The 27,714-nt window shown below is 37.2% G+C and overlaps 1 protein-coding gene across 4 annotated transcripts in view; it reads right to left on the reverse strand.

The window, feature by feature from the left end:
- Positions 1-27,714, reverse strand: part of LOC124161490 — a 173,372-nt gene that overhangs the window by 48,314 nt on the left and 97,344 nt on the right. For all 4 annotated transcript variants that reach the window (XM_046537817.1, XM_046537816.1, XM_046537815.1 and 1 more), the window contains 2 exons: positions 15,982-16,126; positions 13,021-13,197 (listed from right to left, as the gene is read on the reverse strand). In XM_046537817.1, the coding sequence (XP_046393773.1) occupies positions 13,021-13,197; positions 15,982-16,126 (322 nt within the window). The remainder of the gene's footprint in view (positions 1-13,020; positions 13,198-15,981; positions 16,127-27,714) is intronic.

Raw genomic sequence — 27,714 nt, forward strand, 5'->3', positions numbered from 1 at the left:
AACGTGTCGGTGTGCAAGAAGTGATGAGTTGGCTGTAGTAGGCAGCAGTAATAGGAATATTTTCAGTGAGGTCGGAATGTTTTCAATGGTTTTTAGGACTTTTTTTTAGGACTTTTTTAAAGTTCATGGCGAGTTTCTGAGACATGATCTAGTTCCATGTTCAGTTCCAAAATAAGTGATTGTGACGAGGTAGCCGCTTTAGAAAATAATTTTTGTCCACATTCTTCCGTCGATCGATCCCTAAAAAAACTTAATTAACACCGAAAGCCCGCGTAGTCTAAATTCCATACCTTTATTCGACTTTTTTCGTGGGATACGGAGCTTTGAAAAGTTATTACTTAGCAGTTATCCAGCCCTCCTCGTTAAATGTATTTCTATTTGCTGGCCTAGTCGAGACGTGGAAACCGCTTGATTTTCTTGAAGAAATTTAATTTTTATTCAAATCGATGCAAAAGCTATCGCATAAGTCACAAAATTAGTCTATCATACTATATATTAGAAGTGTTGCAAAGACCTTTAAAGAAAATGGTTCAAATCTGGCTCCAATCTCCTTTATAACCCCCTTAACATGTCAAACGGTTCAGATTATCGCGTTCAATAGGGTGGTTTCCTATGATTTATTGTTGCCTAAATCCAAAGATTATTACTCCTGGAGTACGTATTTCACGCTTTTAGATTTTTTAAATGACGATATCTATTTTTCGCGATTAAATGAAAAGTGAAAATTTTCAAGCGCGCGAAAACGCGACGGGTAAGTATGAATGCCGGGAAAACTCCCGTGTGAAGTCGTTCTGGTTCCCGCTGCCGCAAGGGAGGTGACCTTGGGGCGAGGCTTTGAGCGCTGATACGACACAGGCTGCTAGCAGGTAGCAGAGTACCATGCTAGCTCGTAGCGCTTGGCTTAAATAAGGATTATTAATACCTTATCAAACGAAGAAAACACTCCGACCTTAGCCAGTTTCAATAGGTGATTATTAAGACATGTTTTCCTGAACTCTGTGCATCATGTATGCATTGGTAACCTCAGACGATGTAAAACTCCTATCTACTCGTATAGAAACTAGGTCCCTGTGACGTCACGCGGAGTGGCATCGTATGGGCGCCAATCTGGCCTTTTTCAAATGAGGATTACATTGACCCTTTCCATTCGTCTAAACCGGTATTTCTAAAACCAAATACTTTGTATATTATGAATACACTAATGGTGGGTAACGAATCGCAATCAATGCCTTTCGTTTTCTTTGATGAAGGAAACTACCTCATTGCCATGAACGCCATGGGGTCCTCCTTCCGTTGCCTTTCCTCGGATAGCTGTTGACGTTTAGAAATTTTCTAATGGACGTAAATTTTATTGTCAACCATGGAATCCTAGGCAGTTACAGATTTATTTTTCGGGAATGAAATTTCACCACTATAAAAGTATTCTAGCGATTAAGGTAACAACCTTCCGAGCTCTATTACATAGCATGACGATAGCCGAGTGCAGCAAAAAATGTTCAATTCATCCATCATACATATGGCTTCAAGTAAAGTTCAGGGGGACAGTTCTGCATGGGAATACGGAGAAAATTCATTCCTATTCGGGGACTTAATTGGATAAAAATTTTCGGATTGCATTGCATTTTAGATATCAATCAAAATCATGAGATTTTATGCGCTTCAAATATCCATTCGAGCGCATCCCGACTCTCTACATTCTCCCTTTTAAAGTATTTGTGCCATGGCCTTCCCAGTATGACCGAGTTTGACTTCATATCATAGCCTTAAGCGCTATTTGATCATTCCAATACATGTACTTCAGGGTACGACCAGCTCATTTTGATTTGAAGTATGTATAGCCTAAAATGTTTTATTCTATTATTCTATTCTATTATTAGCCTAAAATGTATTTATGTTATTTTCTCACACATTTCGTGACCGTGAGCTTAGTAGATTTAATTTTTGCTAAATTTTTAACTTTTTAATAAATTTAATTTCTCTCCTAGATATTCGGGCATGAATAGGAATACACTACACTGGGTCTCGATGGCATCTCTTGTGAACGCTATCTCGATATGTAGTAGATTAAACTAGTTAAGAGTAAATCACCCCGATTTACTGTGATCTTGAGCGGTTCTTTAAATGTTCTTTACTTAATCAAATGAAGGTAAAGCCTCCATCCAAAACCATTTTTATGACATCAGAGGTTGCAGAAAAAAGAATAAGGCGTGATATATTTGCACTTGGAGTCACATCAACAGTGCCGGTAAATGCTCATAGGCTTCTTGCCAAAGTCCACAGAGCTAAAGACCCATCATGAATAGCGGGTGTTCTCTCGTATACATTCAAAGCAACGCGGTAAACTTCACGAAAGTTACTTAACTCTGTAGTGATTAGTAAGTAGGTATGAAAATCCTACTCATCGGTCAAAGTGATACTCTAAAATCTTGATTTCTATTTTAGAGAACAATTCAATTTACTTCTGCCCAAAAAAATTTGACCTGACCTTTTTCATGCACCGTTATCATTAATTAAAACCGGTCATCATTACCCGCTACTGGAAGTCGGTCTCAGTGTGATACTTACCGACTAATTATGAAGTATAATTTAGACCTCATGTAGAGAATTGTGGGGGAACGATGGAATCGACATTGCTTTGTTTTGCTCTGTCACTGAAGCAATATTTGAAGGAAAGCTATTTCATATGGTAAAAGTAAATAATTTTCAATGAATTATTATTGCACCAAGATTGTTATAGTCTTCTATATAGTGAACATCCAAATCGCATCTCATTTTAACAAGTAAGACCTAGATCGGTGCCTGAGTAACTAAATTGGTCCTGGGGCGTCTTGAGTACCAATCCTACGCCACTGGTTTACATTTTAAAATTATTATTCATGCCTAAATTTAAAGGGAGGGGTGTAATGAAAGACGTCCTCACCCTAAACACATATCAGTGGTGGTAAGATGAACAGATTACTTCATCCTTCCGTTAGATAACGAGTCCTAACACCTCACAAAGGCCTCCTCAAACTGTGATACCTCTCAGATCCTGCTCTGTTATGAGTCTGATATTCATCTTCTCCCGCTTGTCTTGAAATCACAGCTCTAGGTTGTTTGTGAACCGCGTCCTCCGCGCGGGCCAAGAAACCAAGCTCCCTCAACCGTCCTCTTCGGGCGTTCCTGTCCCTTGACTCATCATTTAGCGCAGATGAGATAGAAGAAGAGTCTTTCTCATGCAGCGCACGGAGGTTGACACACCTCCCTACGTCTTTTATCTGACCGTTGTTTTCCTTTATTTTCTTTCCTTCCTGGAAAATAATGAGGGGGACTAAAATAGTGGTGGGGGCAAGCTAGGTCTCCCCTCTCCCCTTCTTTCTTCTATGGAGGGTTCTATGCCAAAAAACGCTACAGCTGCGTGGATAAAATGCTGACACTCCAACCGTGAGGGGACTGTACCCAACGGGCAAACGCCAACTAGAGGAAACGATGTGTGGGCGTCCGCCTTAAATCACTCGCCATCCGTGATGATGTCCCTTAGGGCGGATAATAAACTCGGTCGGGGAATAACCGCGAGAAATCGCGGTGATGTCTTCACGTTTGTACACCCCTTTCTCATTCGCTTTCGGCAAGGTGAATAGTCATTCCTGTCGCGGGATAAACAAGCTGAGTTTCGAGAGATGGAGGAGAGGAAACACTGGCGGTTGACTAATGCAGTGTCTGTTTGCGTTAAAAGTTTTTTTTTGTCACTCACTGCCAAGGGCTCATCTTGGATTGTGAGCTATTTAGAGCTTTGACGGTAGTCACTTGGGCTCAGGAGCGCAACGGCAACGACCAGTAATGACGTTATGACATTACTGTGCGATTTAAAGCAATTCATTTTATCCAACCATTTATAAATATTGTTATTATCATATTTCTTTCACATGTGATCTTGATACAATTTCATCTTAGTTGGTATATAAAAGCTACTACATGTTTCACGATAAATTGCTTGGAATGGTTATTATTGAATGGAAATTATTTCAGTACCTATTATGAATTATATATCTGTAACTACCTGTGGGAAGCGAGGTAGTTTAGAGGATAGATCGCCAGTCTTCTAACCTGAGTGACATGGGTTTTTATCTTGAGGAAAGCCTTCGGTCGCTCACGAGCAATCATCAGAGTGCAAGACGGTCCGGGGAAAGGAAGTGGCCCTCTTATCCTGGATGTGTGACAATTCAAACGAGCATTTGACTAAGTTCGGGTTGGCCTTCACCCTTGCCTATCCAAACGAACCTTTGGGTAAGTCGCTGTCTGAGTGACTCAACATGTTGCGCTAGTTTCACATGGAACTGTACGTAAATCATCCAGACCTTGTCCCTCTTTCTATTCTTCCCAGCTTTATTTCCGTCCTCGACCTGCCGCACGGCTTACTTCCTTTAATTCTATACACAAACCGTATCCCCTCACTCTCAATTTCTCGCTTAACCTACGTAGCAACCTTCACTCTAACACGATTATCAGCATCAGCCTGTCACTACTCGCTCTATCCTGTACCCGTATCTCCTATGGAAGTTTTCACTCCTCACTCACCGCGTCTAGCACCTCCTTATTCCTTTTTTCTCGGACAATGGAAGTCATTTTTACCTGTCCATTTCGCTTCCTGCTTCTTGAGGTGATTCGCCATCTGATCTTTTGCGTCCGTTGCAGGCTGCATCATTAGGAACAAAGAAAAAACAGAGGATATTCTTTAACTTTATGTAGAATTTTCCCTTCTTTACGCCGCGGTGTTTTTATTTTCTGTCGTAAGTAATTTAATTTCCCGAGCGGTTAAGTATTGGAATGAGTTCTCCCCACCTCTCATCAACAATAAAATTTGTATGTTTATATAGCATAGATATCGATTTCATTAACACGCATTTCAATCATAGATTTTTCCCTTTTACTGTGGATTACTACTTGAGTTAACTGTATCTCCATTTTCATTCACATATCATGTTTTGACTTCATTTACAATATGAACTTTAAGTAATCAAGCAGTAGTGTGTTGAGTACCGTACGCTTAATTTTCTTAAGATCAAAGTTATAAAAAAAGTAAAAATGTCATTTATAATCTGAATTTAATCTGCGAACTTTTTTCGTAAAAAAGTGTCTCTATTTGAGTATTTTGAAATGTATTTATTTTTTTAGAAGATTATGGTATGAGATGTTCTTACCTGCGTTGCGTTAACTGCGTTTTTCGGTGGTACCTCCTAAACTGGACGCGACATTTACCTGAATTACTCTGATATGTAGATTTAATAACAGAACACTCTATCTGAAGGAATATAAGCGAAAATTACGAGTTTCCTTAAGTAATTATATATTGTAATACGCATAATTTCCACAACGTTTTCATTCTGAACGAATCTATCATTGGGGAAAGGGCCTACGAAGTGGTTGGCGGGGGACGGTACATGGTGGACTAAGATAAGAAGTATTAAGAGGACTTAAGGAAAAGATTTAGGATCAAGACGGAGAGAGTACAATGCTGGGATGCTAAAACCGCGTTAGAAAGAAGAATATGAGATTAGCAGAAAAGGGGGAGAAGGCAATAGACTTTATCGATAACTTTAAAATAAATAGGCCGATTTTGGATCGGAAAGGGAACTCCAATTTGGCTGAGGAGACAGTCCGAGATGATTTGCAAAAAACTTCGCGTAAACCTACCATAACTGGTTGAATACCTTGATTATAGAATTGATGATCTTCCTTGTACACTCTCAATTTTGCAAGAAGGCTAAAAGTCGGTCGCTTTTATGTTATCGCGTTTGGAGACTGCATGAAAAATACGAAGTAGGCCATATATATGAATTTAAATCACTTGGGAAGTTTGGAATAGAATCTGTGTATCTCATCTAATGAAGGTTTTACGGGTTTCATTTGCAGAGGCTACGTTCTCCGAGGCAGGTGTTCTGTAAGGATTTTCCTGTGTAAATTTTAGGTATTTAAGTACCTAGCCGCAATCAAATCCCGTGTTATTTTTTTAAATATGCGCAAGCTGAATAAAGGAAATCTGGATATGAAAATTTTGGGATTTGTAAGTTTTCTATGAATATTTTGTATCCGTTGAAGTTTCCACACTAAGAAATATTAAAGAACTGTCCGTTAATCACTGGAAAACTTTCAACCTGCGTAGATCAGCGAATTTTGTAAAATTGTTTATTCCCGATTCCGTTGTAGATTTGGCAATCAGATGACCATATGGAATTCTTCTGCACAGGTTAAAATAAATTCGCTTGAATGGTTTTATCTACATCAAGAAATTTGGCTAAATAACTGGAATGCTGTTAAATATCTGTTTTTACTCATTTGCTTAAAATATTTTTCCGTCGATGTATTGCTAAAATTAAAACAAAAATTAAAGTGCCCAGGATATGATGTAACAGTTTTGCTATTATGAAGTTAAATAGTTGGGTTAAATATGCAGTGTTTGAAGCAGTTTCAGTAATATAACCATAATTAACATTACCTTAAGGAGGATTAATTATTATTTTTGAGTAGTGGTGAGCACTAAGAAATGGGCACACACTTTTTATCAATTAAGCATTAGGTTTAATATGCACTTATGAGCGGTGTCAACCCGCACCCGATTTTTCCCAGGAATAAGTCATTTCTGTGAGATGTAGTGTCATAATATTTAAATGAAATTCCATGTGCATTTTCGTTTCGATGGCTATACTAAATTGAGGTACAGGAGGCCGATATCGATTATTTTCCCCAGTTCTACTGATCTTCATCCTTGGAAAATTCCACTGTGGACAAAATTTGGCAGCGATGATAGCGTGGTGCAAACATCTGCAATGCTCCAAGTCTTCTCTGGCGATGCATCCAAGGTAAACAAGGGGAGAGGGTTTCGAAACTACAGAGTATGTCTCTGAAACTTGGAGACCAAGATTTTCGAAGATACAAACATGATTTGACCTTTGAGAAGGATGATATCCACGGTAGACTATGACTTCCTATACTAATCGTGTCATAATCGTCAATAATAAACTAGAAATAATTTGCATCAATAGGCATTTTTTATCACCGGTTAAATCGAAAAAATGTTTTCGCGAAAAACTTCAGCTGCGAGTTTATTAGCTTTAGAATCACTTTGAAAACAGACTTTTCAGTCTGTTAGACCAATAGATTTCTACTGGATAAACATTAAATATTTATCATTTAATGGCTGTGCTAATATTCCTTAATTTATTCGATAAAAAGACTATTATTAAGACTTATTAAGCATGGTGGTACACTGGGAAGTTGTAAATTTGAAACAACTGAAAGAAAACAACTGAAACTAGGGAACATTTCGTCTTTTCAAAAGTTTGAAAGGTCACCATTTGATCTACTCAGGCTATTCAGCATATTCTAGAATCTGTAAAGAGCATTCAAGCCAGCATTGAATGGGCCGATGTCAACGGTGGAATTTATAGGTACTTATTTCCTCTTTAATGAAATAGCTTGATTTTTGGATTACCAAATATTAATGAAATGCTCCACATCTTATTTTACCCGTGTATTTTTCTCATCAGTATTATTCAACGGTTTGAAAGTTGCTTCCGATTCAACACTGTTTACCGTGGTTTTTAGCATTCCTGTGAGAATTTAAAAATTAGGTAGCTTTAATTTTTTTTTTAGTCTGAGGACCTGGCTGTCGCCTCAAACCATTATAACTAGCTTAGATAGTGACCGTCGGATGTAGAATTTCAATGAGATTTTAAATTGCAAAATGTAAATGTATTGATATTTTTACTTTGATATTATCACCTTTGAAATTAAGGTAATTAGCCTGAACCATATTTTATATTATATTCAGTTTTCCTTCCTGAGGAAATAATGAATTTATAATTCTATTTGACATTTCTTGCCTTTTGAATTACTTACGGCATTTCTTGTTCTCATGATTTTTAAATTGTGGGAAAGGAAAATAATTGGAAAATTTTTGTTTAAAGACGAAGAGAGGTAATTTTACTGCCTTTTCTAATTATCTACCGATTTGATCGATAGATTTTTCTTCCTCATAGGAAAATCTACTAAAATTGGTAGCATATTAATTGCGTAAGCATGGTTTCGTTGGTGGTAGGACCTGCCCGCCTTTGTGACGGTGCAGGATTCCTCGTCCCTTCCTTCCTTCCCCGTCCTTTCCCTGGAGGCGTCGTCGGGCTCCTATCGCGGCGGCGCCTCCTTTCCTTGTTCCTTCCCGTCCTTCCCCTTCTGGTGGCAGAGGAGAAAAGCTAATCGCTTATAGTCCTTGCCCCAGGAGTGTATCCCGCGAACCCGACCCAAGGGTTTCGTTCCTATTGCCTTTTCTAATTGGTAAACTTTTAAATATTACTGTTTTGAACGTCTTGATTTGGTGCGCATCATTTTGCGGAAATAATTAGGGCGAAAGTTCAAGTTTTAGCAGAAAGGCTGAAGGAATCATGTGTAGAAATTCAATATTATTGTTCAGGGGCCTTGGGATCCGTTATAATTAACTTCTCTTGGTAAAATATTCATACTCCCAAATGTCTTATCTATATGACTTATTTTATGAAAAATAATTTTCATTTTTGTAATGTGTCCGGTTCTAAATTATTTGTTAGGAGAGGAAACAATACTAATATAAGTGCCCATGCTTAGAAAGTTAGATAAATTATTGTTAGAGGATAGAAAATTGCGAACATGTACAGCTTTTGGAGGAATTATTTTGCTTCAACTATTGGGGTACTTCCTTTGTGAAAAATGTGGATATCACTTCAGCTGATTGCTCACCTTTCTCCCAGTCAGTGCTATTTCCACCTAAGTAGGTCAGTGTTAAATATGAGCGTGTTCGAATTTTGTAAATTTTATAAATCCAAGTTACAAGAAATTTGGCTGAAGAGGCTCAATTTAGCAACATGCGGCAGAATCAATGAGGAAGGTACTATAATCACATGCAAAAGTTTGTGCAGTCGACAGATTGTTATTATGCGACGCAAGTTTCGAACATTTATTCCGTTATCAAGGTGCTATGCCTAATATTTGATTGTCTCGAACAAAGTTGTTCGAAACCCAAGTCCGCTAATAAAAATGTATGATATAATAAATTTTCTCTGTGCTAATGTTTCCTGTCTGTTCCACAAAGTTCGCCATCTGCATTTGAGTTGGTCAGTGAGAAAGACATATTTTGATATTTTGACGGATATGAGGCATACGGTGGTGAGTAATCTTTGAAAGTATCAGCTACATTTTTGGATCTACGAATTTTGTTGGTTGCCCTTTCCATTTGACTTCTTTTCCGCCGATGTATCGGATCTTCTTCTGAGTCAAAAATACTATTGGAAGTCTTTGCATGACGAAACTCCTTCGCAAGTGTATGTGAGCACAGTATGTTAAATAACATATAAGATTTCGTTCGCATCAAAGGGATAGTAATACCCTCCTCTCAGCATGAGGTTTGCAGATGTGAATTGGGAAAGAGAGCTATGCGATATCCTGGAAGGAGGTCAAAAGATTCGGTTTCTCTCGATTTTTTCGAAGAACGAGTACTTTTCCGTTATTTTTAACGTGGAAGCTGATTTGTTTGATGACAAAATAACCGCTTTTATATTTTCTATCTGTCTGTTTTCTATTAAAAAAAAGTAATTGCCTTCTCGAGTAATGGCTGATCCACTTACTTATGCAGAAAGAATCAAGAAAATGCCCAAATAAAGGGAGAATTATGGCAAATAACAAGAAAAAAACCGTGCTATGTAGCATATTTCAGCTATTCCTAAAAATCACCGTGGTTATCTTTTTGATTTATTGTTGAAACTTTTCTGCCATCCATTTCACTGTAGAACGTCTCGGGATGGTTTAAAAAAATGAGTAAATAGGAGTATCATAGGGTATTTTTTAAATTTTAACATGAAATACATCGGGGGCTTCAATACTGTAATATTTTTCATTGAATGATAAATAAAAAAAATTTTATCTGGTGTTGAAATTATTTCAACTGTATGGGATTGTTTTTAATAATTCTAGTATCGATGGGAAGGATTATAAACATGGCACAAAGGCCTCGAGTTGAGTCCTCCTATTGCATTTCTCTCCTCAGATATTAGTTCACTGTTTACAAATGGCATGCCAAAATGGTTCATACCATCTATGTCTTCGCTTTAATAATGTTAAATGGGTCGCATTAAGTTTCTCTCCGAGTGGTTCATTTTTATAATATTCACGTTGAATATTCGACTCATTTATCCATTGCATTTGTTGTTATTAAATTCAGTAGGTGTGTCAATTTTATTTTAACTCTGTGTCTATTTTCATCGTCGTTATATCTTGGTGGCCAAGGAATTATTTTCCCCTGAAACTGGGGATTGATTGTTCAGTCGGAACTGATGATTGGGCCAAGCAGTATTTGGGCATGGTAGGTAGGCATGGAAGAATGAGGAACTAAGCGATGTCTGTAATTTGTCTCTCACGACTATTTAGGTGATGTTACGAAATGAGAGGAGATTTAGGGCACGGGGAAAAGTGCGTAGAAAGAGGAGCGTATGTGTTATCATGTGTCATCTTAAAAGTGGATCGGGAAATGAGCTGTTTTTAATCTAAATTACATGAACCAGTCCCAAACTGATGTGTGTTTCAGTGTTTCTATACTAATTCTGTCACATTGAGCTTATGAATGTTTATTGAATTCATATTGGCAGTTAAAAATCAGCTTAATTGAATTTAGCTGACAAATATCTTCAGCTAAAGTTCGATGTAGCTGCTTATGACAGGCATCTATGGATGAGATATGGATATGGCTTATGGAATTATGTGATACATGAAGTCTTTGATTTGTATCCTGATTTTGATAAAACTGAAGTTCTAAGATGTATAATCAATGTCATGTAGCATATCCGTTGCAATTAAAAGTCAATCTTGCTCAATATACGCTTGATTAGTGTCCTTACAGATGTCAAATCACGCTTGATTTGTTTTAAAGACCTGAACTGATTCGTGATCTAATGTAGTTTAGATCTAACTTGACCTCTTAAATGGGGTTTATTTGATTATATATAGATTTCATTGGCGGCAGGGATATCTTAACACAAGAACCGCTGAACTTTCCAACACCACCAAAACCGTGGCATGGAACTTTTTTGTCCCATTGACAAAATACGTTGATCCTGTCATGTTTAGGTATAATTGACGGTTTTTTTTGGTTTGTGTGAACAAAATACGTGTTTAGGTAATGTTTAAAACGTTTTATTAAGTATAACTAGGAATACAGTAAACTTATTTTGACAGCAAAAGTGTTGTTTGTCAAGAGGGGCGCAGCGCCGGGCAGAGGTGACGCGGCGTGAGTAGGCGGCCGGCGCAGTGCACAGATTATTCCCTTCTGCGCTTCTAACTGGCAGAATAACGGTATCTGTGCATCGATCCCCTTCGTAATAAACTGTTATTATGCTTAATACAAAATAAGTGTACAAAAAAAATGGAAATTGTATGTTTTCCCCAAATGGGACAAAAAGTCCCATTCCGCGGTTCTAGGTAAATCATCATTTTTCTCGCGAACCAAACATCGTACAATATTTTCGATATAACCATTCGAAAGAGCATAAAAAAGGAGTAAAAGTCAGTAAATTTCAAAGGGATCAAACCACTAGTACATCAATGGCAAACGCGTTGTTTTGGGTAAAGGAAGATTTGGTAATGCCTCTGGAGGGTGTGCATCACCTCTAAATTTTAGGGGGTGCTCAAGTGTGTCCACCGGAAAATACATTAAAATTAAACGCAGGGGTATTGTCTCATGAGCTACTGAGACAAAGACCTTCACCGGAAACTCTTGCTCATGATAAATCCTTTTCTGTTTACTCTTCTGGTATTTGTGGCTTAAATTAGGGCTTAGAAGTTGCTGATGTGGCACGTGAATAGTAGCGGTGGTAACGCGCAAAAAAACTATTATAAGGGTACTTTCATTATTATTATTATGACGCCTAGGGTTAAATAACCTACGCATCAGGATTAAAATATCATGCAAATAATATTTAATATTCATGCAGTCTACTTTTTGCAATTTTATAATGGAATAAGTAATTGCAGTTGATAGTTTTTTTTACTAATTTTATTTTTCCCAGCCGATTTCAATTCCTGAGTGCTGTTCTCAATCACCTACCCTTGATAGTAGGTGGTGATATTACTCCCGCGCTTAATTTTCTATTCATCTGTGTATAGATCCTGGTTGGGGAAACAACGGGAAATGTTACCTAGTGCGTTTATTCGATCATATGTCACCCTTAAATCACTTGATTCGAATTTATATAGGGGCTAGCTAGTCGTGGAAGTAGATAACAGATAACGTTGTAATGTCTCAGCTTCCTGGTAGGCCTTTCATTTCTAGTCTGTGAGTGTACAGTTGTTTATTATGGAGGGAAACATTTTTTCTTCCAGGGTAACATTGGGTGTTATGACTTCATATTAAATATGAACATGAGCTCTGTCTCTGCACATGCGATCAAAATGTAAATGGCAATGTCTCAAGTCACGTGATTCCTGATTGGGCTGAGTACCAATATTGCGTTTGTTTACATGATTTTTATTCGATTTTCTATAAATTTGGCACTCGCAAAGAAGGAGAGGTATCAGAATTTTAATAAAATCTAGTTAGAAGAATTTAACGGAGGTCGTTATGGTCCAGTGGTTAGAGCGTTGGGCTTCTGAGAGAAGGGTTTACGTTTTGGGTGAAGTCATCGGATATCTCCAAACAAAGATCCTCGAAGTGCAAGATGGCCTAGGAAATTCAAAACTTGATCTCCTACACTGAATGCGTGAAATACATCCGCATATGGCTATGTATGGTGTGAGCTCTACCCTCACCTATCCTTATAAACCTTTTGGTTGAATCATAGGGTGGTTAAAATATTTATGCTCCAACTTTTTTGGAAATTTATTGAAATATATTGAATTCCAAAATAATATTGAAAATGGAAGTTTTAATTGTGAACTCAGCTTTTGGCTATTGCTTATTCACTTTGAGCGGCCTGTTTATATTAATTCTGTGGTTATGACACATTTTGTCTGCCATAGACTTACCTCCTTCGTGCACCCATTTGACGGACCTCTTCTTCCGGTTGACGTACATGCTTTGGCCTTTGCTCTGCTGGTTGCTCGAGTCCGCTAAGGACCTGGATATCCTTCTCGCCAGGTCAACCTGCTCCTCAACTGTAGGATGGCTCGGCAGATAGAAGCTTGATGATGAGTACATTTTTCCTGGTGGGAGATAGAAAAGTGTTCAGTATTACACTTAGCTAATAGTTTCCACAGAAAAAATAATTTGGTAAGAATCCCGCCATTTTTTTAATTCGTTTGACTTAATTTTTTGACCGTAATTAGAGGTGTATTTAAACACTGCTGAAGACGCAACGCACTTCAAGGGATCATTAACCACCAAAAACTTTTGGAAAATTAATTATTAAGTTTCAAGTTTATTAATCACAGATAGACCGGCATAGATTTGTTTTGCGTCGTGTTAATAGGCAATGTCTCATGATATTCGCGATGGTAGAAATTAATTGAAAATAGCTGCTTCTTTTGACCCATTTGACCAAATTTGCAAATGTTCGAAAACATAAATTTCGCCCCAAAATCCTGGAAAGTGGAAACTTGTAGACTCTATGGCAATGTAACTTAAATTACACTAACTATAATATAAAACTAGATGTTATTTTTAAACATATCCATTGGGATTTCTTATTCATTAATTTATATTTAAATATTTATATACACCCTTAAATTTCTTGAGAAGACTGTTAGTAAATAAAAAATTAGGATATATAAATAGTCTGCTGGCCTTCAGTGTCTCTATGGGACTCACCGGAATGCTGGAAGTAGCAATGGCCCACGTTATTTACACAACTGCAGTGGAAAGCATCTTAAATCCGTGACAGCGCAATTTGGCCACGGGCTTGACCGAAACGTAATGTAGGAACAAACTTTATAATAATGATGTTTGAACTGTTGAAAACATCGCAGTTGTTGGGAATGGGTTTGTTAAACATTGGTTTATATGCTACTGGAAGTGCATTGTGGGCTTTTCCCTTGTGATTTCTCTACTCCCCGTGTGTGTTTGCTGATGCCGTTGTGATTCAGTGGTGAATTAATTTTATTGTGTTCGTGAAAGTGAGTGAAGTTTCCGGAACAAGGAATGTGGTTGGCCGCTGTTGGGTGATACCGCTACCTCGCCTTGTCAAGAGGCGCCGATTATAAAGATGAGGGATTATTTGCTCTTGCTTTTACTTCGTATCCTGCGTTTTCTTATGGATCTCCATTCATTTTTTCTGGTCTATTATTCAGTCCCGTAAAACGTTCACTAATAATCTGCGTGACTTCAATTGGTAGCCTTTTACGAAACCTGCATTTATGTAACCTTACAAGGGAAGGTCCGAAGTTTCACCACTAGATCGCGTTCAAACGTCATTGTGTGATGGAAAATGAAATTTTATGCTGTAAATGTTTTTCCTGTAGTATCCAAAGGGCCTCAGTTTCCGAGATATTATCAACAGAAAGTACCTGTGAAACACCTTGCTTCATGCAACTCGCTATACAAAAAATTCCATGATGTAATCATGTCTCCCGTTTCGAACTCTTCCTTTAGCATAGCACTAGAGTAGAAGAATATCTGTAAATGTGAATGGGTTTATATTTGTTAGTTCACAACATTGTCCATACATTACTGCCGAGGTGTCTTACTCACCTCGACAGCAATGTATGGTGGACTCATCAACGTCAGCCGAAATCAGGTTGTAATTTTGAATAGGTACCTGGACGGAGTTACCAAATTGTTCCTCGATTACACGCATCAGATAAAATTAAAGTGAAATTTATTTGGTATTATCTGTTGATAGGAGTCTTTTCAATAGGCCACAGGGTAATACTCGAACAAAACCGTGTAATCATATAATTTTCTTATTAAATACTGGGTGTGATATTTTTTCTATTTGGACGGTAATAAAAGAATTTTCATTGTGTACTTAGGGCTTAGTTAGTCGACGGCGCAACCTTAAAATCTGTTTCTTTCCAATCTCTTTGCGCGCTTATTGTCCTCAGAATTTTCCACCGAATAATGAATGCTCGCTTCAGGTCTATCGGCTCCCTCCTGAAGTTTACCCTGCGTCTCCCTTCCCATCAAACACGGTTCTTTTCCCACCTGCATCTACCTCACCTCCGTTCATCGTGGCACAGAGATCCAGTACGTACCGGCTACCTCTGACCTTCAATTCCCTCATTATTCCTTTGTGTTGACATACACATCCTCCATTTCAACCGCCAATTGCAGCTCGCAACTAGCATCTGCCATCAATAGGCTTTTTCTTTGAATCCCCCACTTCCTATCCTCCTCCCTTCATAATTACCACTGCGGATGAGGCTGCCATTTCAATGAATGTATTACATTGTGCATCAGATAATATCTTGTGCTGCTGTGTAAGATATGTTGTTTTTATTTTTCAATTATATTAAGTTATGAATGAGTTAAAATCCAATTTAAAGTTCTTTTAGCCTATTTTTAGATTTCATGATGAATAAATAAAGCAATCTCAGGAATAGAAGTCATAATAATCTCCCTTACGTAGGAATTGTGGGGGAGATATGGACGGGAAAGATCAGTCTTGCTTCCTAATAATTTGCCCCCGCATATCTAATTTTCACTGAACTTCGAATAATGGGCTCTATAATATATTACCAGGCTGAAGTCAGAGCAATGTGTCCTTTTCTCCTCCTTTTTTCCATCCTTATAGACTTTACCCCTTTCTATCTTTTACGATTTTCGGTACTCACAATCCCGAAATCATAAACGTGGCGATGACCGCGAAATATCTCCTTCGTCAAGGGTAGTTAATGCGCTGTCATGTAAGATCGTTGTACTGCCTCATGAAGTGAGCTCAAAATTAAATTACCTTGTCTATCGGAACTTATGAAAATGCACTTACTGAGTGAGTAGGATGGAATGGGTGACAGAATGATTGAGCTTTGAGGAAAGAGGATGCTTGTGCTTACGATTTCTGCTTGATGGGGTCAGCTCTCCGGAGTCTGATGCAGGCGTGAACAGCTTCTCGAGGTCAATGTGTCTGGTGACGGAAGAGGACTCCCTCACGGTATCCCGAGAGAAAGCAGTAGTTGTTGTTGTGGAAGATTCTTCATCCTTCAATAAATAAGAGATATTCATAAATATAACATATTAAACTTGCTTAAGTAACCTAAGATAGATAATTCAATGTGACTTGTGATAATACAAATTTTTTAATGGATATGGTAAAATTATCTCTAGAAATCGTGTATAAAAGAGAAAAAGGAACTGTGTCAACTCCAAATTTAGTAGAAAACGCATAAATGAATTAGGTTTCATTCTAAAGCAGTGCCGATTCAACCGTCTCAAGCTCCATGTCTCTTATAAATAAGATAGTTCAATTTCGGGGTGTCGCAATAGAGATTGTCATGTCAAATTCATTGCTGGCACATTCCTTGCAGTATCTAGTCAACAGATTTAAATTATCCAAGCAATTTTAAATCAATACAAAAAGTTCATTGCAGCTTTAGTTTATGTTAGAAATCAATTCACTTTCAACGGAAATATTTTTGTCCAACAATTTGACATAAAGTAAGATTCTTTCAAAAATGGTATTCTCAGGAGCCAGGTAATGCTGATAATGCAAAATGGATTTGAAATTACATTATACTAGATTGAATATGTTTACTGAAATTTAGCTTGACGGATTTATACCAGTTTATATGATTTATAATGTGAAAAGTATGGACTTCAGTCGTATACGAGAGTTGCTGTGGCCGTATGTGCCATTGATATGATTTTCAGAAATTCTCTTCCTAAGCTTCTTATTCTTGGGCAAGATATAGATATTGAGGTCTGAATTGACTATATTTGTGCAAATGGTGGTCTCTTTAAGTTTTATGCAATCCACCTTGCACCTTTAAAATGTGTCTTTTACGATTGCGAAGATAATTGTAATAATTTATTTTTCAAATTTAAATGAAGTACTTTAATTGGATTTCGGATTTTATGTTATTTCCAATTCCTTCTTGTGCCATATCAATTAAATATGGATGAGAAAATTGTAATTGCAGTTTATATCCACAGAAATACTTCAGTGAAAGGAAATCCTGATTGTAGTCCTTTTTTGATTCCTAATAAAATTAATTCTCTTTGCTTCCTAATAAAATAGATTACACTCATAGGAATATATATTTTCAATGCTCAATAAACATTGCTCTGAAACGATATATATTAGAAGTCCTGAGATTCGATTGATGCGGCAATTGTAATAATTTTTTATCCATAGTAATCATGGTTCATCAATTTAGAAAAAAACACAGTGAAGTATGGACACAACGACATATCTTTGCTTCGGGTCATATGTACTTTTCCTAACTCCCTCGTTGAAATTGTAAGTCGATCTCGCGTGAGTACGCCAGAGTAAATATCCATAGAACGCCCAATACGATGCGCAGTAGTTGAGCCTGCAGTGAAATCGCATGAATTATCAATAATTTAGAAATGACCTTTTAAAATTTAATGATAAGGTCTATTGAAGACTTAATAAAACTTCTCACCAAAGACTGGAGATCTCTTTCCTCGTTGAGTTCTCTTTTCTTTGGGAAATTGATTTTATTTCCAAATTAACAAACTCGTGGCTCCTATTAAAAAGACTGGAATGTAAGGAATTAGCTAATAATTGCGTTTCCCTGTCACGGAGAGGTCGGAGGGAAAAGGGAAGACTGTGGGATCGCGGAGTTTCTTATTTTATCTTTGAAGCACGTGTAGAACAGAAATCGTTCCAAGAAGGTGAGAACTCCAATGCTTTCGCCATCTAGCGCCTTGTTGGAGAACCTTTTCATCAAGGCTCCCCTTTGGTAGTCATGACGTGGTTGCTTTACATTTGGGAACGCGCGCTTTTGAAAGTCTCGTCAAGACAAGGGCGTTCCCTTCAAGCTTGCAAGTCAAACCCAGTATCTAATTCGCCCCAGTAGTAATTTTCGTGTCTGTCAGAGATAAATTTAGGTAAGGACTTCTGTTGACCAAAGAGATTCATAATCACAGTACCATTTCCATCAAAATAATACCTTTTGGACAAAATTATTCCAGTAACCCGAGGAAATTTAAATGTGAAGTTGAGGACGTCAAAACCAAATTGCGTGCGATTGGGCTTAAAAAAGTATTAGACATCTTTGTGAGAAGTCGCGGACTAGCCACCGGCAAACCGTGCGGAAACCCGAATTTGTAAGAAAAAAATTAGTGATAAATTGGAGAGAAAATTATTTTATATGCCCTAGATTGCATTCAGGATTTTCCCAATATCGCACCGAATACACTAATAGGTTAAATTACCATACCATCTTCATATCTTTTGTCTACTTTTTGTAGTATTTTTTGGGGAGGTAGTTACCTTGTTAGCTTATTCAGCGAGAGTCCCAGCCAAGTAATTGGGGTATTCTAGTTTGTATTCAGGTGGTGGTAAATGATTTATTGCCTACGAGGAATTTTAAGAATAATCCGGCTTGGCTGGTAAAACAGTTGCGCTCAATATTGGTGCTATACTGCGTAATGAAGGAAGCAGCAACCTATGCTTTGGAGGAGTAAACGGTGTATCAAGTTATTATATTTCATAACTTTTTATTATATATGAGGCCCAATCTCTATTTGGAAGTAATAATCCGCTATTATAATTTTGTTGGACACGTAAGGGTTACTTTTAGGGCACTCGTGCATTATCTTTGCCATTTCGTTATCTCCGTAAAATCTACTACTCTGCATTGCACACAAGACACGAAAGAAGCATACCGCAAGGGGCAGGTATAGTAGTCTAAGTGATCGGGACATGAGACATCAGGGGAACTTCTTGAGGTCAATTCTCATTACGCATATGCATTGTGCAGATCATTTGAAATACAACGAAAAGAAAAAAGGCTCTATTTTGGCAGAAAATAAAAAATCTGCCCCGATAAATATAATATTGGGCCAATGCTTGAAAGACGTTCACAGTCCTTGCTGTATGATTCTGGATGATTAAGTCGTACTAACTGCTTGTTGGATCCAAAGTGTCAGTACAACTCTCGCATAAGATTCGTCAAAAGGATATTATTAATTATATAGATAAAAACGTTGGCAGCCTTTATGTCTTATAATTTAAACTGTTAACTATGGTCTGGAGTCGTTAACACATTTACAGACTTTTAATACATTTAAAGCCTACGGTATGTATTTCCAATGGGATACGCTGCAGCGCCACACGGAAGAATTTTGAATTATTATTTCAGGTATTCAAGTCTCTCTCTTTTTAATATTTATTGTAGTTTCTTTTCAAGATTGAGGAAACAGGTGGCTGCGAGAAATATTAACTTTGAGCATTATTTTTGCTGACTTTGAGTGGCGGCTTGGCTATTTTCGTCGACGGAAGAAATCTTGCATGAATTCGTACGCATGCTAAGAATATGGCTCCGACCTGGCCATTCGTGTCAATTTGAAGGACGTATCATTTTCCGAACGGAAATCTTATGGTAGCTATACCGGTTAGAGTCAGATATTTCATTTTCTAATTCATCTTTTTTTATAATTGTCAAAGTTCCTAGCTTGGGATATTTTTGCGCATGCATATTATTGATATTTCTTGAATCTAAGGGATTTATAAATGAGTAAATTAGGATTGTATAAGTTTTTATGAAACTTCGTTGTCGTTTTTAAAAGATACATGAATTCATTTGGATTGTGTTTTGCCTTGAAGGAAATGCCTTTATTTGAATACTAAAAATAAGTTGATATTTGCTTATTATAGCTTACTGGAGAGGTTACGAGTGATTGCTAGCAAATTTTTATTCATTTAATCAACTTTTTTTGTTATTTCGGAAAGTATCTCATTTTAGGATATGAGACGTAAACTGCTATTGAATTTACTTTAACTAGCTGCATTTAGATTATTATTATGTATAAAAAAACAAGGGAATTCGTCAAAATCAGGTGGATTTGTTTCAAATATTGTATTGCAGTATAAGTATCAGAATCGCATACGATATGCTGTTACTCAGTATTTTTAAATGAAAGGTTGTGGACTGTGCACAGACAATTTGAAGTTATAGGAAGCCATTTGGAATTACATAATAATATTAGTGGTACATGAGGTACATATAAGAGCTTAAATTCTTCATAGAAAAAAATCATCTCATCACCGAGAGAACTCAGCTGCCTTTCAACTTCTGCATAATGCGATCCGAAAACTTGTCTTTCAAAGACATTTCTTGGTTTAAAGATGCTGTTGACATTCGGACAAATATATCAGTGATCGTAAAGGCGAAGCTGACTATGATTTTTCGTCCACACAAATCACCTTTCAGCCACGCCAATGGCTTAAATTGCATTTTTTTGACACGTGAGAATCTCCTTGAATTATATTCCCTCCGATCGCACGACCGATTTTATATTTCCCAGCTGTTTTTTATTCATATTTTTTATCGGTTTCATCACGAAAAAGAAACGATTGTATTTAGGTGTCAGTGTACTAGTCTCATATAAGCCTATTTGTAATGGCTAACTCTTTCCTGAAAACAAAAAAAAAGATTAGTTTGAAGACGCGAGCTGGTGCAATGACTCGACCTAACGCGATGCTCATAATGTTCTGTGCAAGTAATAATGGAGGTTTGACAATGTGTTGTCATAAATTACCCTAAGGTTCCTTTGAAGATGGTAGTAAAATTTATGATTGGAGATTTTACGACCATATTTGCTGCGAATTTCAATAGCTTTAGGGATACATCGTGTTGTTTTCCATTGTACATAATTACTCGCCATGAGGCCGAGTAAGGAATTAATTTCAGATCTTGTTATAAAAATTAGTTATTGATTCCAGAATTTCTTTTCTATTAATATAACCCCAAAGTGTTCAACTTATCATTATCATAACTTATAATTATGATTTAGTATTTTAAATAGTTCAGCAGTTATAATAATGTGGAATCTAGATTTTTTGCTAAAGTTATTATCTTTCAGAGGATTATGAAAGAGAACAGGGGATTTAAAAAACGCCATTTTTGAACTGTGTCAAAAATGTAGTATTTAATAAGAATAATTTGGAATTTTGCTGTATTTTATACATGATATTCTCGTTTCTGGTCCACAATAAGGTCATGCTGTAATCCCCCGTTTTTCGGTTTCATTCGCTGCTATTATCGGCGTGATATTTACCAAACTGTTTGCCTTGACGCCGATTATTTATCCTGACAGCACGCCTTACATTTTACTGTATGAGCATTAAAAAGACAATGTGACCTTCCCCACTAGTTGGGATTGGTGGTGGCTTTGTTTTCGGTCGCTTTAGAAATATAGGCGAGGGACTGTTGCATATAAAAAGTAATGCAAGAGAGCGGAATGCTCGGATAAGTTTCGTTGTCGGCCCTTGGTGCACGGTCCTGAATAGCGTAACTTTTTCAGCGTCTTGTATTTTACGCTCCTTTCATCGCTATCACTCAAAAAAGCACTTATTTTTCAGGAACTAACCAGTGCTGTATTTTATTTTTCACTCTCAGAAGTTTTCTTCCAGCCTATTAGAAAATCATACGTTTGCTTGTCCATGTTCTATTTTAGTGTTTTGCTCTTTTAAATGATGTTTGAAATGATTTGTGAGCAGATTAATGTGATTACACCTGAATAAATACTTCTTCTTGGCCGAAAATGTTATAAAGTTATCGCGAAAGTTATTTAATACCCATGTAATACCAAACTATCACCAGCGTTCCGAAATGATCGGTAAATTTTTAATCTATTACTATGAGTCACTTGGTATGCTTTTGGGTTTCCTACTCGTGAGTAAACGACGTGATATTCAACAAATGTTGTCGCTGTTTGCTATAAAGCCCCTTTCATAATACTTGTATGCAATAGGCAATATGCTTTTCTACTGACGAAATAGTTACTTGACGTAATAAACCTTTGTTACCCAATGTTGCTTCTAAGCAACATCAAATATGTTTAAAATTTCAGATCTATTTAGGGGATATCTAAACTAAATATTATTTTGCAATGTAAATTTTAATGACAAAATATTTAGCTGCCAGGATAATTATCATTGAGTGTAAAATCTTCAAGTTTACATAATGAAAAATCTTGAAATTTGATTTCTCCCAGAAACAGCTCTGGGTTAAAAAGGGATAACCATCACTTTTTCTACTACCAATGCTCAGGATCATCCGCAAGATACGACAAAAGTGAACAGTCTTAAAGGGAATGAGCTAATGGTAAAAAGCAGCTTGCCTGGCGCATCAGGATGTATAAATTGGTCTTCTCTACGTGTACGGAAAAGTATCGTATGTAGTCGGTCGCCAATGTAAAATAGGCGAGTTTTACCGTTGAAAAGAGGTAAAAGGGGGAAGTAATTGGACAGCATCCTTGTTACGCAACTTAAAACTAAAATTATCATCGTCTGAGTAAAAATGCGCTCCTTTTATCTTGGCGGCATGACGAGATCACCAATTTTAATGAAAGAAAAACTAGCGGTTGACCTGTCATATTTCTTCACGTACACTCAGAAATTTAGGAAGTGGTTTTCTTAAAACTTCGATAATATAGGAATTCATGACTTCCATTCTCTTTCAATATGTCACTTTTTTCTTGTAGCCTTCTCTCACTGAAATAACAGTTCGATGCCTCCACTGCATAAACGCTCAACAATCGCCCACCGAATGGAAACCGCTCATCTAGATAGCCCTGATAATACTAGATGAGCGGATTTGGTTCGGTGGGCGATTGTTGAGCGTTTATGTAGCGGAGGTATCGAGTTCACTAGGCCTTTTGGGTGCTTGCGGTGATGGCGATCCATTTTCCGGCAGCCCAATACTTTTTAATGACAACTGCAGCGCTCTCAAAAGAACGCGATGAAGTGGACTTTGCCAGGAGCTCTCGGGAGAGATGAAGTGGCCGTCCCGACGTGTAGGGACAAGTGCCGGATATGTTGCCGGTGGCCGACGTGAAATAGGCTAGGTTGTGTGGGAGACAGACGAGGAGGGGCGGAGGAGAACGGGTTGGCACTGGAAGCGAGAAGGAAGGGGAAAATTTTAAGGGAAGGAGCGGAGGAGAAGGAGTTTCTATTCTGGGCTCCCTCCCTATGCTCCCTGGGTCTCGCGAAGGAATGCCCACGGTGTTGGGTGTCCGTCTCCACATCGAGTGGCCGAAATAGTCCACGGGGTTGGTGGAGGTTGCTTGGCTCGGGTGGGTGGGTCGGGAGGACGCGCGCTGGGTGTCGGGTGAAGTGTGGGGGTGGGGTGGAGGAATGGCCGCTTGAAAACCTTCCGCCGATGCTCCTGGTAGGAGGGGGAGGAAGATTCCGCTCACCTACACTGCGATCATTAACCACTGGGACTCTCGTTACTTCACTCAATTAGCCGATTTGGGCTTTGAACCTGCCTCCATTTTTATGTACATATACATATCAAGGGCCTGCGGCCCGCTTAATAATTCAGCGGGGTATCTTCTAATATCTTATTTCTTCAGAAAGTGATATGGCTCCTTCAATGTATACAGTAAAGTAATTGTATTGTATATTAATTTGTAAAAAAATGCCTTGTAAATGACTTAATTATATTTCTGGGATAATGCATGTCCGGATGTTGAAATGCATCCGAGAATTCTTAACTTTTCCAGGGACACCTTTATGGCTCGAGATGCTTCCGGTATCAACATCAAAACGCGAGTAATCCTAAAAGCATTAGCAAGTCATATGTAGACCGTGAAAGTATAAGCAGTCTCCACTGAAAGTCTAATAATATGGGAATAGAATAGCTATTATATTCCATATTTGAGTACATAATGACTAGAGTATAATTTAAAAAAATGTTTACGTGATCTTAAGGGAAAATTCAGGCATTTAAAAAAGAAATTTATTTATACAAATATCAAAATGGAATCGGAAGCTGTGTAATAAGGTATTCGATCACTAATGATAATCGTGTGAATGGTGGCTTTTGAATACATTAATTAATTAATTCCAATCATCCTACGGCAGTTTCAATCCGTTGGAAAAGGTCAGGAAACTACTGTGGCGCTAGCTTTGTTATATCGATTAGCATCAAGTGTCTCGACAAAGTCGTGGAAACGTCCCAGTAAAAATTCGATCAGCCAGCATAAATTTACATCCTGTGTGATCATGTAATTCTTCTGTCATACGATAGAGGTCGGAACTTTATTTTAGTGAGCCCATAAATAGGTTTTTATTTTATTTATAGAGTAATCTCGTTGACGTTTTGGTATTTATGCCTTATTCAGTCTTGCCAATTTGAACAAGCGGCCCTCAGTCATGAAAATATTACCTCTCTTAGCTTTACACCCAACGGGGAAAGTGGAGAGAATAATAAAGTTACCATGGGGAACGATTTTACGTTAGATTTTATTGAGTACTTCTCACGTAGATTTTTCATTAATTGATCAGATTTGTCAGCCATGATTCAATTGATGCTACTTTAGACAAAATATTTGTAAGATATTATCTTATTAACTTATTGGGTTCCTTGGAAATCAATCTCCAGGTATATCTTTTCTTTAGAAAATGGGTATTCAATTTGTTATGGGGATGCGTGTACCTTCCCCATAAAAATAAGTAGCTCAGAATAATTAATCATTTTCATCAGGTATTTCATATTATAGTTGACTAATATGAACGCAAAGAAAATTCTTCATGTATGAAAGATTGATCTCGCGATGTCTTTAATTAAAGGACTCTTTTCACTGATTTCCATGTATTTATAAGAATGTTAATTTATATTGCCGATTTGCACTTTCGAAAAACTAGGTTAGGAATGATTAAATACGTATACCCAGGAAGAAGGAAAATATTATAATTCGACTGCTTCATTGAGCGTTTTCGTAAAATAATTGCAATATGCCTAATGTGGTGGACTTGAAAAATAAACAATTACATTTGGTTACTCCAAAGTGACCAAAATTTAATAAATATTACAATGTGCTGGATTATCATGATCATTCGTATGTTAAAAGTAATTTATCATTTAGAGAAATTCATCGGCGTGAAATGCCTGTCGGTGGATCATTGCTGAGACACAATCCTCGCCTCCAATTAGAAGTGCGTTTTCCATCTTTTAGGGACTTAATTCCATTGATGGAAGATGTTGGTGATAACAATGGTGTCTCTAATCTCTCGCGTCTACAGCACATATTGGCATAAGTTTTCATAACACATGTTTAATTAGAACGTACATGTATTTATATCTTAGCGCTTGGCGATTAATATGTATTCAGAGGAAGTTATTATGGTCTAAGGTATTGGGGGCAGGAGGAGCGGACCCCTCGTCCATGGGTTTAAAATGTGAGCGATTTGGGAGATAGAGTTTTAAATAAATCCTCAACGAGTGAACTTCCCGTCTCCCGCAGGAAATGCACCCAAAGTTCAAGGGGGCCCAGCCCCACATAATTACTATCTATGCGAAATTGTTAAGAATTTTTCCTGCGGCCTTATTATTGAATTTTCCTGTCTTGAACTGCGAGTGAAGGGTAAGCCCTCTTCGCGTGGCACTTTTCAAAAGGAAACCTCTCGGAAATATATTAAGTTATATGGTTTTATTCTTCATTAGTCTTGAGATTTCCGTTTCATTTTTCGTGAATTCATTTTGTCCAAAGTTGGAAATATTTAAAATTACCATTTCAAGGTATCCTTATTTAATTCAACAACAACTTCGTACTTCCACTCTGCAAGTTGCCTTAATAGCCGTGTGGAAGGAAGTGTCGGGACACTAGTTCTTAACCTGTAGAAAATGCTAAAAAAATTGGCTATACGTTGTGAGAAATTTTGGCTGCCTGAGTTCGACATAGAATTTGTTAAGTCCTATATTGTGCGGTAGAAAACGAATTCCTGTATATATTCATTCGGCAGAATATCTCTCTTATATTATCGTTTCTGTCGGACCTGGTAATATAGCGTGGTTCTCTTCTGATATTCTCCATATCGTTATGAAAGATCATTGTTGTTCAAGTAATCTAAGACTAGCAGGTAGTATTAGAGCCTCGAATGACTCACAACTTTATTCTTGTAAAAGCTGTGAAGCTGTTAAGTGTTACTGTTTGATTTTAGCATTTTTTTTCGAATCACCCTGCTTCATTTTCTATTTACTTTTCTTCAGGTATTAAATATTTATGCGCTGGATCCCACTTGCCGGACACGTATTTGAAGTGTGCCCTTAAGTGTATGAAATAGCAGCTGTCACTTTTTCGTTAGTTTCCTGTTTTTAATGGATCTAATTTTACCAGTAAATGACGTGAATCCAATGTAAATGATGTAGCAAATTTTGGGTATTTATTAATTTTCATTGTACGTATCAAATATGTTATTATTTTTTCCTGAGAAATATCCATTGCTTAAGCAAGACACGGTTTAAATATACCTTATCTACTCTTTTAGTAAGGATGACGGATCTAAAAAACAGCAAAACTTTTCGATGAGTTTCTTTAGTAACGTTTTTCATGCAATCCATATTTTAATTTTGACCATGAATTAACGTTATCTGCTGTTATTTAGCATACCATTTTTCTCCTGGACCAACAATGAGTTTTAAAATTCCCAGCGAGCCTTCATGTAACTACCAAACCCAAATATAGGAAATTTTCAAGACAATAGCCTTGAAAAAGGCTGCAATTATGCTTGAATTTAGTATTTTGTATATTACCAATACTTTTTGAAGTTCGTTGTTGTTAATGCTATATTTCCCTCCCTAGAGTCATGTTCAATGCGTTTGTTTAAAAAGTGTTCACATAAATGCCTTACCTACGTGCTTTCTATTGGTAAATAAGTGCATAAATTATTTATATCGGAGCAGTGCGGTGGCAGTAAACGAGAGCCTGTCCCTGTTGGAAGCTTGAGAAAAACATATTCAGTGTGAATAAATTGGTTTCTTTGAAACAGCTGTATTATGTACTAATTTTTAGCGTATTGATTCAGTTTGTAATAATTTTGGCTTCAAATATTTCTGGTTCTAATCCGGGTAATAATGTAGCATCAATTCCCTTTGAAACTTTTAAAATTGACGGAGGAGTTACGGAACGTTGAATTCGCAGTGGTCTGCGGTCTGTATATGGTATTAAAGTGCTCACAATAGGAAATCCAGTCGTTGTGATGTTTATTCGTATCCATTAAGGTAAGATGCTTTAATACTTAACAATGGAAAGTGACATGTGACGTTAAAATGTAAAATTTTGCAAATATCACTATGCTTTGTCTGAAAATGTTTGGCGTTGAAATTCATATTATGCTATATAAATTAAAACGAGATATACCAACTCAACGTAGGGGGAATTTAATATTTTGTAAATCGGCGCAAGTGAATCCACCGCATAATTACTTTGCGTGGAAATGTGATACTCATCGGGTGTGTTAACGAAGTGCGATCGTGGGTTATTTAAAAAATATGGTGAATATGTGTTTTATTAGATGAGAAAAAAGATATAAAAAATAAAATAAAATTTTAAAGTCTACTTGTTATAAAGCCCTTTTTCATCAAAAACCAGTGTGAACCAATTGCGGTCTTAAATATAATTGCAATAATTTGGGGACCTCAATATCATAATTTTTATGTCCCCGGTATACAGCAGTAATTGTGCTCAAAATGTCGTATTTTCATTGCCAAGGTTCAAAAACTGGTTTCTTCGGCCGACATAAGTCCTCACCTTGATCCATCTATCGTTGATAGAATTTCAAATTCAAGATAAATGCTCTTGACTATGTGTAG

Source organism: Ischnura elegans, chromosome 6, assembly GCF_921293095.1.
Source record: "Ischnura elegans chromosome 6, ioIscEleg1.1, whole genome shotgun sequence".
Taxonomy (NCBI): Eukaryota; Metazoa; Arthropoda; class Insecta; order Odonata; family Coenagrionidae; genus Ischnura; species Ischnura elegans.